The 18,370-nt window shown below is 51.4% G+C and overlaps 1 protein-coding gene across 1 annotated transcript in view; it reads right to left on the bottom strand.

Annotated features, from left to right (window-relative positions):
• Window positions 1-18,370, bottom strand: part of PRKCB (protein kinase C beta) — a 77,732-nt gene that overhangs the window by 41,384 nt on the left and 17,978 nt on the right. Inside the window, exon 3 of the mRNA XM_031555781.1 lies at window positions 4,498-4,580. Within this exon, the coding sequence (XP_031411641.1) occupies window positions 4,498-4,580 (83 nt within the window). The remainder of the gene's footprint in view (window positions 1-4,497; window positions 4,581-18,370) is intronic.

Here is an 18,370-nt window from a genome sequence, read left to right as displayed (position 1 = left end):
AAAATAAAATGCAAAATCAGAATGAACCTATAGTGGCCTGCTTTATTCCTGGAGCAATTCTGATATTTATTAATGCATTGTGATTGGGTGACCTTTAGCAGGATAATGCAAAGAAGGTTATTTTAATGATTATTTTGTCTACAATTTAAATAATTATGCATTCTACTAATAGCTCAAGCTATAATTAGGTTTGCCAACTGCATTACATTATACATGCCTGATTTCAGCTCCTGGAGACCTTGCCATATTTCAAAGAACTTCAGCTTGAATGGGCACGCGAGCTCTGCCTGCTGCAAGCAGAGCACTGGAGCGCCAGAGCTTGTAATGAAGAGCAGCATGCTTCAGTACCATGGTGTTGATAAGGGCTTCAACAGCATTAATGTAAAAACCATGTCAAAACCAAAGCCTTCTACAGGGCTGCAGGGCAGGAGAGCCTGAGCCCAGCACATGGCTGCAATCCTGGGCCCCAAAGCTCGGTGCTGCACACAGTTGGACCTAATTGGAGAAGTAAATGTTATAAACACCACTAGTCCTCAGCTACCTGATGTACAGCAGTGCTGATGGGCAAAACAGACCACTGTATCACATCTTCAGACATCAAAAGCACAAGTGCCTGGCCATGACTTCAGTACAGTGCAACATAAAGCAGCCTCACAACCTCAGCCCCAGCAATTATACTGACAACCTCGGTCTGCATTGTAAGGAGCAATTATATCCCTTCACTTAATGTGCCCTATCATCGTGCAATTAGCGCTGCTCTCCCTCTCCTGGATGGAGGACTTGTGTCCATTGGCTTTGCAAGGTTAAGCACACACATTCCTTGGGAGCTTCAGACACCACCAGATTAAACAGAACTGCTCCTGGCTGACTCTGCTGCTCGTGTGCTCGCAGCTCAGCACACTGCCCTGCAGCCAGAGCAGATTGGGGCAGGGAAGTCACCGCCAGTGCCACCATGGGGAGAGGACCTCTTCCCTCTCCAGCTCAGCAGCAGCCACGTGGCCCACTGTAATGAAGAACCCTCTGTGAGGCTTAAACAACTGCAATAATTTAAACTCATTCTTTCTGCAAGACTTAATTGGGTATTAGAATTTGTCAAAGGAATGACAGTTACCAGATTGCTCTGCAGACTAAAAAAGCATAGCTAAAATTGTTACAACCTAGATCCTATCAGTGTTTGATATAACTACAGGTCGCTCTGGATTCATGCCATGGCTGTTAGCAACAACGCAGAGGAAAGCTCAGCTTGAGCTTTGCAGCAGCTCGCAATGAAGCCCCATCCCCAGCCAGTCCTGCTGCAGGCAGGGCACTGCTACTTGCTGGAGTAGTTTGCTGTCTCTCCATTCAAAGCTCCTTCAGGATTAGGTTGCTGTAAGCAGCCTGATTCCCCATGCAGAACCAACAGTGTTTGCCCTACAATATCCCCCAGTTAAATCCTAGCTGACAGCCATCCAGGGGTACGAACTAAAGCTCTACTAAATGGACAAAAAAAAAAAAAAAAAAAAAAAAAATCATGACAAAAAGGCCATTTTTGCTGCCTGTCTTAAGCCCTGAGCATCTGCACACCTCTCTCTATTTTCAGAAATAATGCATTAATAATCTGACAGCAGCTGGGCAGCATTTACCTGTCTGCCCAAGGAGCACAGCGGCAGCACTCACGTGGCAACAGCAAACAGGAGATGATTTGATCAAGGGCCTTTGTGCACATCCCTGTACCAAGTGGTGCCTCTTACAAAGGGGCAGTTTGGATTTCTTTCAAACCTTCCCCTTGGCAGGCAGAAGCTGCCCACCGATAACTGGAGGGCCACTGGGCCGGCAGAAGGCAGCAGAGAAGTGCCGTGCACGGGGAGCAGGACTGGGCATTGGGTGCTCCCTGTCCCTTCTTCTCACTCCGGCTTGGACAATGTTGCTCAGGAGAAAGCATAGCAAGAGCCCACAACCAGAAGCGTGCAGAAATGGGCACAGCATTTCCCATCACCTGCTGCTCTCCTGCTCGCTGCTGGGTGAGGATGTGCACAGCACCCAGCTGGGCAGGCTGCCTGTGCCTGACACCACGCAGCAGGGGCACCTGGAGCACAGCCTGCCCCACGCTGCTGCTGCCAAGCCTCATTTTCCTTGAGCAAGGTTAAGTGCTTTTCAGCATCTCAGGGTCCCTCATTCCAGCTCTGCTGCAATCATGTTTGCTGGCATCTTCCTGCTGTTTTTGCATTGCGACAGGCACGGTTTGCAGCACTGCGACCCACGAGCAGCGCTGCAGAGCCATGCCCAGCTGAACCCCCAACTTGTGCTGCCTAGCTTTTACCTGCAGTCCCCAGCACTAAAGCAAATGGCACAAACAGCAGCACCCAGAGCCTGGTGGGTTTCAGGTTTGCTTGGGAGGAGAAAGCAAGCAGGTCTTCTCTAGCACCAGCTGCACCCTCTGTGCTCCCAACACCCCCCAGCGCAAGGGGATAGGGTGGGAGCCTCTGGGCTCTGCAGCACAGCAGCCTTGTAAGTTTTCAGATCCCTATGCACAAATATCTGAATATGTTCCTAAATGTACATACGTTTATATCTATGACATATATCTTTTGTAACCTGAGCCACGTCTGCAGGGTGCAAGCAGGTCTCACTGCCATCTTTATGAGTTCCAGATGACAGAGAATAGAGAGCGTGTGACGATAGAGCTCAGCCACATGGCTGAAGGCACCTCACTGTGTGACATCACTCAGCAGCAGCAGAGCTGCAGAGCCACCCTGGGGGCTGCAGCTCTGTGTGCTGTGCAGTAGCACTGTGCAGAGGAACCCCGTGTGGGTGTGCACATGGGATAGCTTGCTAGCCCACCTGGCTGAGCAAAGGGCAGAGCGTAAATCCCCTTTTATCACACTTCCCCATACTTTCTCCAGTTTTCCTTGCTTTTTTTTCCATCAGGCTCTCATTTCATAGAGCAGCAGTGAAACCACCCAGAGCAATAGAAGCAGAACTCACTCCCTCCTATCCCCATGGGAGTAATTGCAGCATGCTGCAGGGAAATTGCATGCTGCAAACCATCACAGCACTGCAAGGCTCAGGCAGGGGACATGGCTATCCCTTGGGCTGGGGATGACACCCTTGGGTGCTCTGGGGTCAGACAGAGTACAGCAACCCCTGTGCAGCTCCAGCCCCATACAGAACAGTAAGGGACTAATAGAGAATTTGGGTACGTGTTTGGGTCTCTTCGGTTGGCATCTGTACTACATCTCCTTTTCCCCTCCACTAACTAATTTGTAAGGTTCAATAGCTTCCAATACACTGCAATTAGCAGCAGTCCCTGCAGAGCAGAAAGCCTTCAGCAGGAAAAGTGATAGGCACATGCAGAGTGCCGGTGGGGAATTAAAAAAAAAAACAACAACATAACAGAAGATCTTGACAAATTGTCTAGTGGGAAGTGCAGATAAAAGTGGGCTTATCAAACTGTGCATGACAGCCATGCATCCCTGCGAGCTGCCAACCTCGAGGAGAGGTGTGAGGAACACCTTGCTTACACACACAGGTTTAATGTTCCACTGGGTCCTGGGCTGGCTATAAAAGCAAAGCAGCTCCATGCCCCTGCAGCCCATCCCATTGGCACAGAGCCCCAGAGCTCTGCCCTTCCCCACACTTGTGACAGCACATCCCAAACCCACATACCAAATCTCAGCACCAGCCCTGCTCTGGGCAAAGTGACCAACAGCACTTGTGCAGCCCCCACCTTCCGCTGCGCACTGCACTTCCTGCACCCACTGCTTCTATTTATAAAGGTGAGAGATCTGGTGCACCACAGTTTCCCCAGTTTGCTCTCTTTCTCCTCGCAGTTCCCCAGATTAGCCAGTTTCCACAGTAAAACACAAAAGCTGTCAGACAGACCAGGAATGCAATGGCAGAGCTACACAGAGCAGCTCAAGTGAGTCCTGGTCTGCTGAAAGCATCGGGATGCACCAGGAGCTGCATCCTTCTAAAAACCATAACACTACAGAACAGTTTGAGTTGGAAAGGACCTCTAAAGGCTGCCTGGTCCCACTCCCTGCACTGAGCAGGGACACCCACAGCTCCATCAGTGTTCAGATCCCCGTCCAGCCTGACAGTGGCTGTGTGCAGGGATGGGGTACCGCCACCTCTGCGGGCACCCTGGGCCATTCCTCACCTTCCTTGGCATAAAGAACTTCTTCCTTATACCCAGTCTAAATCTCCCCTCATTTAGTTTGAAACTTGTCCTATCACAACAGCCTCTGCTGAACCTGTCCCTTTCTTTCTTACAGGCCCCTGATAACAGAGAGCAGTATTCCATTCAGGTGGAATCTGGGGGCAGGGAACGCTCCTCCAACGTGCACACACACTGGGCTCATTAATCCTGCAGGATGACACGAAGCAGACCCTTGGAAGAACAACACCTGCTCTTCCTGAGGGGCCCCTGGTTGGCCCTGGGGAACTGCCTGCAGTACAGTGTGGGAGCTGGCCCAGGCAGAGCGTTGACACCAAGATAACATCAGGGCAGATACTTACATCAGAAGCTGGGCCCTTGTCTGCGCCGGGGCAGGAGAAGGTGACGAACTCATGGCACCGCTTGTGCACCACGAAGCAGCAAACTGCAGAGAGAAGAGGGACAGCGTCAGAGCTGCGCGATGGGACCTGAAGCGTGCAGACCCAGAGCCATGAAATGTGCTTGTATCTGATCTGTGGGGAGCGGCACCTCAGACACTGAGCAGGATTCGCTAAGATTTAATGTTCTGCTACAGATTTCCTTATCGATGACTGTCAGGCAGAAAAGCAGAAAAGTAAGCAGAAGGAAAACATGGAACGAACGTCAGAGAGGGGCTGGGTGCCCCTGCGCTCACTTGGAGCTTGCTGAGGTCACCTATGTATGAGAGGCAGCGCCGGCGCACACAGACATCTGCGCTGCAGAGTGTGTGTGTCCAAAAACAGAACGTTATACCAAAGGGAACAGGTGGGCAACATTCCTCCCACAGCTCTGCTTTTCTTTAGCAGCTCCCCAGCCTCCATTTGCCAGACCAGAAGACACGCACTCCTCCCTCCTCGCACGCACATAGATCACAAAGTTGGAGTTCTGGGAGCAGTGCAGGAAATTTGTCCTCGTGTGCCACCTCCCTGACTGCACCTCCTGCACCAGGGAGCCCCATCAGCAGCATTGACCCCACTCAGCACAAAACAGTTAAAGGTTGGTAAAGACCTCAGTGCTCCTTCTGCTGCTCCATCCCCACTCCAGAGAGGAGATGCATGTGAAAAAAGGGTTCTGAGCACCAGAGCACAGGCAGCAGATGGAGATGCACAGAAATGAAGCTGACTTCCATTGCACCCACATGGGACTTTCCTTAAGGAACAAAGAGAAAGCAAGTGAAGTTTCCCATTAAGCTCACAATCCACTCATTGTGCCCCGCTCCATCCAGTTTCAAATGCATTTTCCCTTTCACATTTTTCATTATGCAAAGAACAAACAGAAGGTTTGGGAGGCACAACAGCTGCCAACAACTCCTTCCTTAGAGGAGCTGCTTCTCTGAGCCAAACAAATAAACATTTTCTTGAAAACATTGTTCACCATTTGTCACTAGTACACACAGACAGAAGCATCTGGGAAGCAGGAAGGAAGAAATTAGAACTGTATTAGCAAAGATTTGTCCTGCAACAACCCCCAGCAGCCCCACGGAGCTCATGTTGCAGCAGTGCTGTGGCAGGAATGGTTTGGGCTCGGAGAGGTGGATTTTTGCTGGGCTGCGCTTGTATGGCATTTCTCTGCACCATGTTAATGAGCTTCTGGATGCAAACATGATGGAAGAGCGGGAAAGGAGAGAAAAGCAAATCCTGGGGTGTTCCACCCCTTCCCAACTCCTGCAAAGATTTGCACTCTGGGACAGCGCTATCTGCTCCTGCCTGGGGAAGGTAAACCAGGGCAGCTGAGGCTGCAGGAGGGAGCAGCAGCTGCGTCTGTATGTCCTTCACCACAGCTGAAAATCACGTAGAGGCACTGTGGGGTTGTGAGAGGCCCCAGCACAGGTGGAATGCCCATTTCTGGTGGCAAGAAACCAGAAAGCCAATGCCTGGGAAGCTCAAAACCATAACAGGTTTTTATTACAGCCATATTTTTTAAGGTTTTATCGGAGAGTTTAATTATTAAAGAAGGCATTAAATATACGTGCCCACTTAACACCTCCTGTCCTTCGAGCAGGGACCCAACGAACAGCAGACACATGGTATTATCAATCCAAGTGGAAAAATGATTGTAGTGTCCGCAAAGCATTACACACTACTGTTCAATTAAGTAAATGGTGCCCTGGCCACTGTGGGCCACCTCTGTGGCCACTGAGTGTTTAGCAGGAGCAGTGGGCTCCCCAGCAATCGATATTAATATGGATTGTAAGGAGAATCCATTTGATGATGATGAAGCGGAACGCTCGCCTACGCATCCAAAGCAAGCAGGAGGCTCACTGCAGTGGTGGGGGATTTGCATCCAGCACTTCAAACGAAGCTCTGCAAGCCTTGAAAAGGTCCACGCAAACATCTCATGCACACTTAGGGGAATACTCAATCTCTGCAGAAAAACAGCCCAGAGAATTAATCAGGTATAGTAGCTTATGCTCTAATTCTTCCTCGACCCCATGTGTGCACCTTACCCAGGGGCACAGGGATGGGAGGTGCTCCTCCCATGGCCGATGCAGTGCACCATGCTGAAGGGCAGCACGCTCCACTCCATTGCTGCAGAGCTTTAGGACTGCATCTTCATCACTTTAGAAACTACAGCACAAGCAGCAGCTTTCCCAGGTTGCTAATTAGACAGTTCATTTGTAAATCTTATTTCGCGATAATAAAGTTATCAAATCCCACTGGTGAGCTACAAACGTCCTGAGTCATTTATACACAACAAAAATGAAACATTAACCTTTACCATTTGTTGCTGTGTAATGCATGGCTCCTTGTTGGCCCTAAGTTCTTCTTCAGTGCCATCTCCATTACAGGCATCTGGGGAGAAATCACTGTCTCGGGGGAGGTGAGGAATATAAAAGCCCACACAAGGCAGCGTGCTGCAGCTCCGCAGGTTTGGGACTCGTGTGGCAGAACTGCAGCTACAGGGATGGGGCTGCCCCAGCACAGTGGTATAGGATATTTTCAGGTCTCTGAGAAGAGCCTTCTTTTAAAAGGTGGGAGGACAGAAAAATAACTAAAGGTGTTGTTAAGGTTGAGGGGGAGAAAAAACCCAAAGCTACTTAGAGGCTTCTTTGTCTAAAATGCTGCTCAGAAATCCCTGAGAAAACTATAAAGCAGTTTCACATGTGGATCACAGAACCTGACAGCCAGAAAAAACGCATTAAGAAACATCCCAAGAGCACAGCACGTGTCTGGCTGCACTTCCACCACAGGAGGGACCTCCGGGCTCAGAGTGGGCAGCAGTATACAGGGACAGATAGAAAACACACAGCTAGGAGCAGTTATAGGCGTGCATGCTTTGCAATGATGCTGTAAGATATCGCAGCAGAGAGGAGTCATTGGTGATGGCAGGAGGGATGAATACAGTGATCACACTGCGCAGGAGTGCTGCCATGAGCTGCAGGTAGAAGCACTCCATGGTTGCCTTTGGCATCACAGATACCAGTGATATTTGGTATAGCATGGGCTATGTGCAGAATGAGGGGAAATGGTCTCAAAATAAAAGAGGGGAGATTTAGACCGGATAGAAGAAGTTCTTTATGCCAAGGGAGGTGAGGAATGGCACAGGGTGCCCAGAGAGGTGGCAGTGCCCCATCCTTGCACACAGCTACAGTCAGGCTGGATGGGGCTCTGAGCACTGATGGAGCTGAGGATGTCCCTGCTCAGTGCAGGGAGTGGGACCAGATGGCCTTTAGAGGTCCCTTCCATCTCAAACCATTATATGGTTCTATGATTCAGTTGTCTCTTGGGCCAATAGGAGAAAACTAATGAAGAGACCTCCAGCAGAAGTAAAAACGGGAGGGCAGAGCCCTTGGCACTACATGAAGTGCAGGGAGAGGGGAGGACGCTCCCACAGCCCGGCAGCGGCCCTACGAGCAGGCAGCAGTGCATTAAGGTGCAGTGGCTTTACATTACGGTGCGGTGACACCGATGTGTGGGGAAGCTGCAGGGAGGAGTAGCCCCAGACCCGCAGTAGGCAGATCTCAGCAGAGCTCTGGCACACGCAGCCACGACCGCAGGAGCTGCTCGATGCCAAGGGGCTGCTTGGAGCGACCCGTGCCAGCAGGGCCAGCAGGCAAGATGCCAGCATGGGGCACTGCCCAGCTGCAGCCCCACGCAGCCCTGGCAGCTGCTGATTGCATCCTGCTAACAAGCAAGTCAGGATCACACCTGTCCCCCACATTTGGTCATATTGAACAGAGGGCTCCTGGGCTCCACGTCTCTGTGCATACATCTTCCTGCTCACGTGGGGTATTTTCTCTGTTTACAAAATGTAAACAAATGCAAATGAATTCCCCTGCCATATGCAACATCCCTCACCTCACATGCTCTATCTCCATTCAGATGCGCTTCTAACAGCAGACAGTTGGGCAGCTTGCCCAAAAACACAACAATGCCGAAAGATTTGCTCTTAGAATATAAAATCCTTCCTCAGCCCAACAGCTTCTGCACAGGAGATGCCCTCTATTGCAGTAGTAAGCTCCTTAGCCTGGCACTCAGGCTGCCAAGGGAGCCAGCCCAGATGCATGGAACCCAGGAACATGAAAGCCCAGAAAGGGCAGGACCTTGCCAGCACCGCGGGGAGCAGCTTTCATTTGGCCAAGTGCTCCCATTGCTAGAGGTGTCCGGTACCTCCCAGACAGTCCAGGCTTTCACCCTCAGCTCCTTTATCACATAATGACTTAGTTTGGAGAAGACCTCAAAGATCATGCAGTTCCAATCCTCTTGCCAAGGGCAGAGTGGCCAATCACTAGATCAGGCTGCCCAGGGCCCCATCCAACCTGGCCTTGAATGCCTTCTTCAGAGATGGCACATGATCTCTGAAATGGTGCTTTTTCCAGGCTGGCTTTTTGGGATGCAACGCTGACAACATCTGGGGCCACCGAGGCAGTGCAGGGACCCTTAGCACACTGGGCATGCCATCCATCAGCCCCTGAGCCTGCACACTGTTGGCTGAGAGCCTGCCACATGCGATCTGATTAGCCTCATCTCCCACACAAAATGCAGTTAGCTGGCAGGAAGGTATCCAGCCCTCCTCAAAACCCAGACACCATGACAAACGGCTTCCTGCAAGAATGAACCCTGCCTAGCAACTGGATGCCACATAAAGCAGTGCTGCCTTTATTTGATCTCCATTTGTTTCTAATTTCATTGTACGGACTCCTTGTTCTGAAGAAGGGGCTAATCAATTCTCCCCAAGTCCTTCGCAAAATGAATAATTCAGGGAAGTCACCTCGATGCTCCCCATCCAGAACACTTCTCCCAGAACTCGTGTCCCCTTTGTCATCCTCCTCTAGGCAGAGCAAAGTTCTGAAGGCACCCAGGACAGCACCAGATGCAGAACGTCAAATAAAGCAGACAGATGGAGAGTTAGGAGAGACAGAACAAGGACCGACCAAAACTCATCTCCAAATCAGCCCCAGCGAGGAGATAAGGACCTCGCCGGAGAGCTGACAGATCCTCACTTGGGCAGATGGTTCTAATAGCAAACTCAAAGATTATTTTGAGCGCATCTCAGTGCGTAGCTGCTCCCCTGCAACCCGGTGGAAGCTCTCATTTGGATAATGCCTCCACTTCGTAAATAACGAGAGATCCGGGGAACGGGTTGCAGTTCTGATTATCGGAGCTGGAGAGAACAAAATAGCACACACAAAAAAATATTTTTAAAGGCGCTTTGTGCTTATCCACCTACGCTGGGTCAACTGTGAGGTCAGATGCATTAGTCCGGCTTTGCCTTCACCACGCACCCAAGTGTACAGCAGCAGCCCACCATTTCCATTCCCGCACTCAGAAGTATGGCTCGGTACATCAAACAAAGTCAGTGAAGCATGGTAATTGTAAAATAAGGGGAAAGAAGGCTTCCAGGAAGGGAAGTCCTAAATTTCTGACAGTGCTTTACAGCTTTTAATCACTTACAGCGCATAAGGAGAAGCTGAGCTAAAAATTTGTGCTGTTTGGATTTAATCCCCAGCTTTGGTTAAAAGCTTTCTGGAGTCCTTACAACACAACAAAAATCTTTAATTCCCCATCAGACTTCAGCGGTTTTTCCCTTGCCAGCCCCTGAGACGCGGAGAGAGCGGACGTGCTCTGAGATTACTGGGCTCTGTGCTGCAAAGAGCTGCCAGGAGGGCACAGGAAAACGACAGCTCTGCCACCCCTGCTCCGAGCCCCTGGGCTGCCCAGCTGCTGCATCTGAGCATTTCACGTTTTGACAATTCTCTTCATATTTCAACTCATTTTGCTTTGCTACTACATCCATGCTGCATTTTTGCTTTTCTGCTCCAGGAGGAGCCCCACAAGCCCAACCTTCTTACCAGCATGTATGCATCCATCCTGGCAGGGCAGCCCTTCCTGGCTGAGTTTCTGCCTGCCTGCTCGAAGGCACCACTCTTGGCAGACACAAGGGCTTTGGGGTGCTGAGGGGCCAGTAAGGCATGGTGAGGGGGGGAGGGGTGTGTGTGATGATGTCACCAACCCAAGGTGACAAGAGGCAAAGGAGGTAGGGAGCAGGAAAAGGCATTTGTGTGGTTTCAGCTTCTTAAAGAACAGGTTTTGTTTTTGTTTTGTTTTTCTTAAGGAAAGGGGAAGAAAAGAACAAGACTGCCAGCTTCTCTCCAGAGAGACCTCACCAGCATCCCTAGAAGGCTCCAATTGCCCGAGCAGCTACATGGGTTTCTCAGTCCAAGAAAGCAACTCTTAATCAGCCCAGTTAATTCTGCACTAACAATACAAAGAAGCCTTCATTACAGATTTGAAGAGGCCCAGCCTTTCAAATCAGCACTGAGAAAGCTGTCATTCAGTGCCAAAAAGATAAAACTGTTTTCCTTCAGAAATACCAGGCACTGCAATGTGATACTTTTTTTTTTTAGCCGTACAATCTCCCAGCCATTATGAAACCAACCAACACTGCTTGTTGTCCTCTCTAGCAGCCATGGGAGCGGGGACCACTTACCTCAGCTGCAAGACCCGGCTGCGCCTGGGGCGATGCAGTCAGCAGTGTGCCCTGGTGGCTATGAAAGCCAAAGGGACACAATTGCACAGTGAGGCCAGCAGGTGAGGGAGGTGATCTCGCCCTCTGCTCTGCCCTGGGGAGGCCACACCTGGAGCACTGCACCCAGTGCTGAGCTTCCCAGGCACTGACAGACAGGGAACTGCTGGGGAAAGCCCAGTGGAGGGCTGCAAACCACCTGGATGCGTTCCTGTGCAACCTGCAGCAGGGGACCTGCTGTGGGGGTTGGACTGGAAGTGCACTAGGACACCCTTTCAATCCCCACGGACCAGTGATGCTGTGATCCCAGAGCTACAGGAAGACCCCAGCACCAGGTCCCAGCTCCTGCAGCCCGGTCAGCAGCATCACTCGCTCAACTGGCAGCTCCTTCCAGAGGCACAGAGACATGAATTTTACATTACAGAGCTCAGAATTTAAATACTTCATCAACATCTCTCACATACCGAGCTGTAACAGAGATTCACTTTCAGGCTGAATAATTCAGCCTCCATTGCTCCCGCCTGGCACGTGCCGCAGCTGCTGGCATCGTCAAAGCGAGCAGCTCCCCAGCTCTGTGCAGGGCTCTGCAGGGCAGTGCAGGGCGCCCTCCTCAGCTCCAACCCCTCTGCAAACTGCAGCACTCTGAGGACTGTGCCAGCAATGTGCCCGTGTTGGTGATTCCTGGGGATGGGGAGGAAAACGCACGCAAGTCCTGAGAGGTTGTGTGGGCAGGATCCAGGCTGCTCCGCTCGCCGCGGGCTCCTCTGGAAAGCTCTTAAAAACAGTGTGGGCTCCTCCTCATCCTTTGGTCGCCACGTGGCTGAGCTCCCAAATGAGGACGACTGCTGCCTGTCACTATGTGGGTGCTGCACTGGGCGCAGCAATGTTTCCAGCTTCCAGGGGCAGCTGCTCGCCACCACGATGAAGCAAGCACGCACTCGCAGCGCTCTGCACACACAGGCACCCCTCAGCAGCTGTGCTGAAGCGCAGTGGGAAGGCCACTCGCTGCTCATTTCTAAAGCAGACATTTTTAATATTCATTTTTTATTTAGAGGGTTAAATATTTTGAGCCCAGCCATGCACTATTAGAAGGATTTAAGTACATACGAACAAAACATTCAAAAAAAAGAAAAAAGTCTGCAGCTTTTATATGAAATACCAGGCGTGAATTGACAACACACTCTGCATGACAATGAACGTAATGAAGCCAGGCGGGATGAGGAACATCAATCATCCACGGCAATAGGATAGGTGTGGGCGGGGAAGGGGCCGATGACTGCATTAGAGCTCAGGTTGGGGAGCGATCTCCATTCTCCCACTGCATGAGACGTAAACACCCGGAGCCTCACTCTGACTGTGGGCAGGGGCACAGCTCAGGCAGCTCCTGCACGTGGGGCATGGGAACGAGCTCCTGCACCTTTCCTGAGCTTCTAAGGCCATAAAAGCTGCGGGGAGCACAAACACTGCTCCCTGCAGCCTCACCCCAGCACCTCAAGGGGCGGCCAAAAGCTCCTCATGGAGTGGAGACCCGCACCCAGCACCCACTGAGGGGCTCGGAGCGATGAGGGCAAAGCCTCCCACGTGTTCTCCTTGCACCCCGTGCGCTCCCCCCACGCTCCCCGTGCCAGTGCTGTTTCAGAGACCCACGCACAGAGCAGGGGGAACTGAGCCTGCAGCGCAACTGCCCACGCGTGGGCCCTGACAGATGCCCTGAATGAACAGGAGGGAAACAGACTCGGCTCTGCTCTTTAATTATAGCCAGGTGGCACAGTGCCACAACACTAACAGGTAATTTTTCAAGCTGGAATTTGTTTCTTTCAGCGTTAACATCCCCCTAACCTGTTTCTCAAAGCACAAGCCAAGAGCCTCCATTACTGCAGCGCATTGCCTCAGCCTTCGGGGACAGTGCTGGTGCTCAGAGCCATGCCCAAGGACAAGGGGATGGGGACACTTTGGGCTTGGAAGGGACCTCTGGAACTCCCTCAGTCCAACCCCCACAGCAGGTGACCTAGGAACGCATCCAGGTGGTTTGCAGCCCTCCCTGGGCTTTCCCCAGCAGTTCCCTGTCTGTCAGTACCTGGGAAGCTCAGCACTAGGTGCAGTGCTCCAGGTGTGGCCTCCCCAGGGCAGAGCAGAGGGCAAGATCACCTCCCTCACCTGCTGGCCTCACTGTGCAAGGCAGCCCAGGGTCCCACTGGCCGTCTTGGCCACCAGGGCACACTGCTGGCTCATGATCACCCTGTGATCAACCATTGATCAACCAGGTCACCACTAGTCCTTCTTGGCCATCAGGACAACCAGATTCCACAGAACTCCTTTCCAGCAGCTCAGCCTCTAGCCTGTACTGATTCATGTGGCTATTCCTCCCCAGGTGTAGGATGCTACACTTGCCCTTGGTGAACCTCATAAGGTTCCTCTCCCTACCCAGCTCTCAGCCTGGTGCAGTCTCGCTGGATGGCAGCTGTGTGATCAATCATGGTCCTGGGGGACCAGATTAAACCATCTTAGAAATGAGTTCTGGGTTTGATATGGAGGTGCTAGGAGCTGCAGCAACCCCAGAGGATCAGTACTGAGCCTGCTGCAAAGCCCGGCCTGGGGCACACTTACACAGCCTCGTGGTACTGCTCAGCGCTGCCTTGTGTTGGGTTACAGATGGGCTCTGTTAGAAGCACAGAGATGGAAAAGAGGCTTGGAAAAAGAAAGAAAGAAAGAAAAAAAAAACAACCCAGCACATGACAAGAGAGAGAAGATCATTAAAAACTTGGCAGCCTACTTTAACAGCGGTGACCTGGTAATTTGATATTGTAATTGAAACGCCAGGTCGGAGTCTGGGGAGGAGGCAGAAATATGGCAAGGTGTCCCTACAGGACGGGAGTGGGCACCAAGGAGAGGGTGGTCCTGGTGCATCCCTGTCACTGCACACACGCAGCCCTGGGATATGGCTGCTGGCTGGCTTTGAAGCCTTGCTTCTTGCTGTAAGAGCATATTAATCCTGCTCAAGGAAGATAAAAACCCAGTCCCCAAAGTGCTAATAATAATATAACTCAGTTTAAGCTGAATTTTGTCACTTATCTCCAAAACAGAGAGGAAAACTTCACTTGCCTTTTTTCTTCCTCTTATCCCCCTCTTAAATTTGAGATGTTCTGAGCATTGTCTGGCATCCAATGCCAGAGAGCAGGGTCATTAAGCAGCAGTGCTCAGATAGCACTGCTGTCACTGTAGGCGTGCAGAGAGATGCAGAGGCAGTGGCTGCTCCTGGACACATCCGCACTCAGGCACTGGGGTTGGTGGGTGTATCTGCCTAAAGGAATTGGTGCCATGCGAGCCTGTCCCAAACGCACTGCGGTATCTTCCTGAACCGGGAGCACTACCGAAGCCTGCCCAAGCAGAGAGCTTTCTCATGCCCATGGACACTGGCCAGCAGACTTCAGAGCTCTGATCCTAAAACTCATCTTTTCATGGCACTGGAGATTCAGACACTGAGCTGCTTTTTGATTCTCAACACCAAAGCAGGAATTTATGCTGAGCACATGCTGCATGATAAAGAAGTCATTTCCTTCAGATATTCTATTTAGGGTACGGAGCTCATACACGAATGAGGCATTTCCCAAGCTCCCTTGGCCAGAAATGCTGCTTTATTCTCTGCTGACCTCCAGGAACACTGGAGTCACCCTGCAGTACCTCTCAGCCAGGTGGGTTATAGACTGGAGTCTGAAATTGGCTCTAAAAGTGTAAAGGGATCTTCAACCAAGACTAGACCACAAACACAGAGCTGCTGTGCAGTGAAGTTTGGGAGGCATTTACATATTGCATTTACATACTGCTAACGAGACAGCGCTGTCTGTGAGCATCTTCTCAGTCCCCTATATTTCTAATAAAAACAATGAAAAACCAATCACCAAGCTTTAAATTATTCAGACCGCTCCAAATGCAGGAAAATGGGGGTAAATTTACCTTAAACAACTGAACAGCACAGGTGTGTATTATTTCTCACCTCATTTCAGTGTTTTCCCCGATAACAACACACGCCATTTAGTACTTGGGTCCCACACACTCCCACAGCACACGCATGGACCTCATTTCACATCGCATAACAGCACTCCCACATGAGTGAGCTCCTGCTGCACCTACCCAGCCCAGGGCACAGCCCCAACTGCCGGGCCAGCCTTCCCCAGCATCCCCTGGCTGTGAGGCTGTGCTTTTGGATGCTGCTCCTCTCAGGGCCTGGGATGTTCCCAGGAGCTCTTTGGGAACAATGCAGTGAGGCACCAGGGCAGCCCTGGGACTCACTCAGCAGTGCCAGAGGTGCTGCACAGTTCTTTTGCTTTTCAGGAAGTGCAGAAATAACCATCATGAATACAACAGCAAAATATTTTCTTGGCCGATATAAAGACGGATGACTTCTCTGCTGCTGCCCGTGGCTTACACCAAGCACACTGCATCTTGCAAGGTTCTCTTTTCTCCATACAAAGAAACATCTGAAGGGTTTCTTGTACCCCCAGGAAAGACAGCGGATCAGTTTAAGTACTGCTGAGAGCAGCAGCCAGCTGGGGTCCCCTTAACGCAAAGCTTCCTACAGAGGCTCTGTGAAATGCCGCAATCGTGTTGTGTGATTGTGCCACAGCCCTTCTTGCAGCACTCCTTCCTGCAGAGCTCCCCGACCCTGCACACTGCACCTCCACACACAGCCCAGTGTGGAACCCAGGAGGAACACACAGCCCTCATTTGCCCCGACAGCACCACGAGGTGCAGACACAAACATCTCCTGACACGAACAGAGCTCCCCTGCACGCGGCTATCAGGAGCATGCAAGATGCTTCCATGATCCTTTCCAGCAAATCTCTGCCCCTGCCTCCTGCAGGCTGCACAGCTCACGCAGGCAGCAGCGTGCCACTCTGCACACACCTGCAGCACCCTGAGGTGAGAAGGATGGCAAGGGGCTGCTGCACCAAACCAAACATATCCTCCAGCTCTCCCATCTTCTCCTGCCCCAAACCAACCTATGCCATGCTGTGGACTCCCAGTCTCGTGGAACAGCACAGGACTGGAGATGAAGCTCCTCCCTGCTCCTGCCAGCCCAGGGCATGCTGATGCTGCCCAGAATCCGCAGCCCCACTGCTCCCTCCCTTCCTCTCTCCCCAGCCGAGACGAGCAGAGCACTGGACGTTATCTTGTTATTTCAACCACATCCTCCTGCCATGCTCCAGCAAAGAGCAGAGGTTCATCTCCAGCAGTTTCAGACACAGCAGGTGTTTCCTTTGGTCTCTAACTCTGCAGCCTCGATAACACCAGGAGGTCCCACTGGGGACTGTGGGGCCCCAAGTTCCATGGCTGCAGCTCCCTCCCAGCACCCCCCCCCCACGAACACCCCAGGGGAGCAGGATTGAAGCAACTGCACAGGGCTCAGCAGCCAGCAATAGGCTTGAAAATGTCCATTTAGAAAAGGGAAAAATAATACGTTAAAGCAGAGAGCCAGCAGGATGCAAATAAAAAGGCCACAGCTATGCTGAGCAGAAGCACCAGGCACCACAATGAGCCCTGGGCACCCACAGGCACAGGGAACAGTTCTGCCCTCAGCTTTCAGCTTACCGAAGCCCCATTCGATGGCTCAAAGCCACCTCCCAGCCAGGAGAACAACTGCCACCATTGCCTGATTGAGCCCCATTTTGCATAGTTATATGCAGGAACTCCCACACTTTCTGTACTTGGACAGCTGATTTCCTTGGAAAGTCTGCAGGGTGCTGTGACATGGATCCCTTCCTCCCACCAGGAGGTGAGAGGAAAGCTGGGGAGGGGGGCAGACAAAAAAAAACCAAGCCTAACAATTTGGAAACTTTCCAATCAAGGGGAGGAGGCGGGGGGAGGAAGTTATTTATCAAACACAGCCACATCACAGGGGAGCACACACAGTACTGGGGGGCACAAGCAGCCCAGGCAGGGGAATAGCAGAGCCCAGCACAGGGACACCTAACCTTCATGGGGCAACGTCAGAGGGTCACAGCTCTCTTGGCAGGAGGAGGCTCACAGCAGCGAGATCCCTCAGCGCTGACCCTCCAGAGACAGGCGCTCATGCACAGCATCCCCACACACCCCAGCGACACTGCTGCAGGAAGGGATGCAGATTACAGTTTTTTATTGTTTTTCTTCCCTTGAAAACAGGCCATTATCTCATGACAGTTCAGAGCGCTATATGTTATTACACAGCAACACGACTGCCTTTAAGACACTCAAAGGGTTGCAGCTGGCAGGATCTCTCGTGCACTTGGCACTCCTTTTGATGTTATACAAATAAAGTATTAAAACACCATTTCCAGCATGAAGGTTCACTGTCTACTCGCTGCTCTCCCAGCCAGAGCCGCACAGCACGGGCTGTATGGATGCTGCAGGAAGGGCTGGGATTCAGCACCGGGTCCAAACCCCATGAGGTGCAGTGGCTGCAGCACAACGGCGTGCAGAGCCAGCAGTACCACATTAAGGGAAGCACTCACAGCACGTTGCCATGGGGGTGGGAAATCAGACCAGAGAGGGTTTTGTTTTGTTTGTGTTTTGCTGTAGCTCTCAATGGTCAGGTTGTTCAGAACCTACCTCACAAATAGACTTCATCAAGTGATGGATTGGAGCTGCTCTTCTTGGGCAGCGGTCCTACACGATTACATGGCACTGTGCTCAATTAGAGGGTTATATGGGCTGCCAGCTTTTGGATGGCAGAGAAGAGTCCTTTTACTTGCATGGAGCTCTGCAAAGAGCCTTCCTGGCTCGCTTTCCCCTTCCACGTCCCTACTGGCCAATAGGACTACATTAATGTTTACAATATGGCCTACTTTTTAATGCGGCTCTGTCCCGGTGAAAGAAACCATTTGCATTTTTAATGGGATTTGGATAAGCAGTTCCATCCATGCACAGAGCATGGGCCCCTCCACCCTCCATCCAATCCTGCTGCTACCAGAGGCAGCCCCACACTGAAGGGTGCAGCTCCACGTGGCCGTGCACTGCTGTGCTCAGCACCATCCCTGCACCTGCTCCACTCCCAGCACAATGAACACAGCCCTTCCCAGCCAGCCCAAAGGCAGCTTTACAGACATTGGTTTTATTAAAGTAAAGCAATGAAGGAGAGAAAACCATACATACAAACCCAAAGGGAATCATAAAAATATTTAAGCTTGCCTAAAATTTCTTTTGGCTGCTACAAAGCACTCCATATAAATGAGATAAGGCCTATCAGTGGTAAGT

This window comes from Meleagris gallopavo, chromosome 16 (assembly GCF_000146605.3).
Source record: "Meleagris gallopavo isolate NT-WF06-2002-E0010 breed Aviagen turkey brand Nicholas breeding stock chromosome 16, Turkey_5.1, whole genome shotgun sequence".
NCBI lineage: Eukaryota > Metazoa > Chordata > Aves > Galliformes > Phasianidae > Meleagris > Meleagris gallopavo.
The sequence above is the reverse complement of the archived record's forward strand: the minus strand, read 5'-3'. Positions and strand labels throughout refer to the sequence as shown.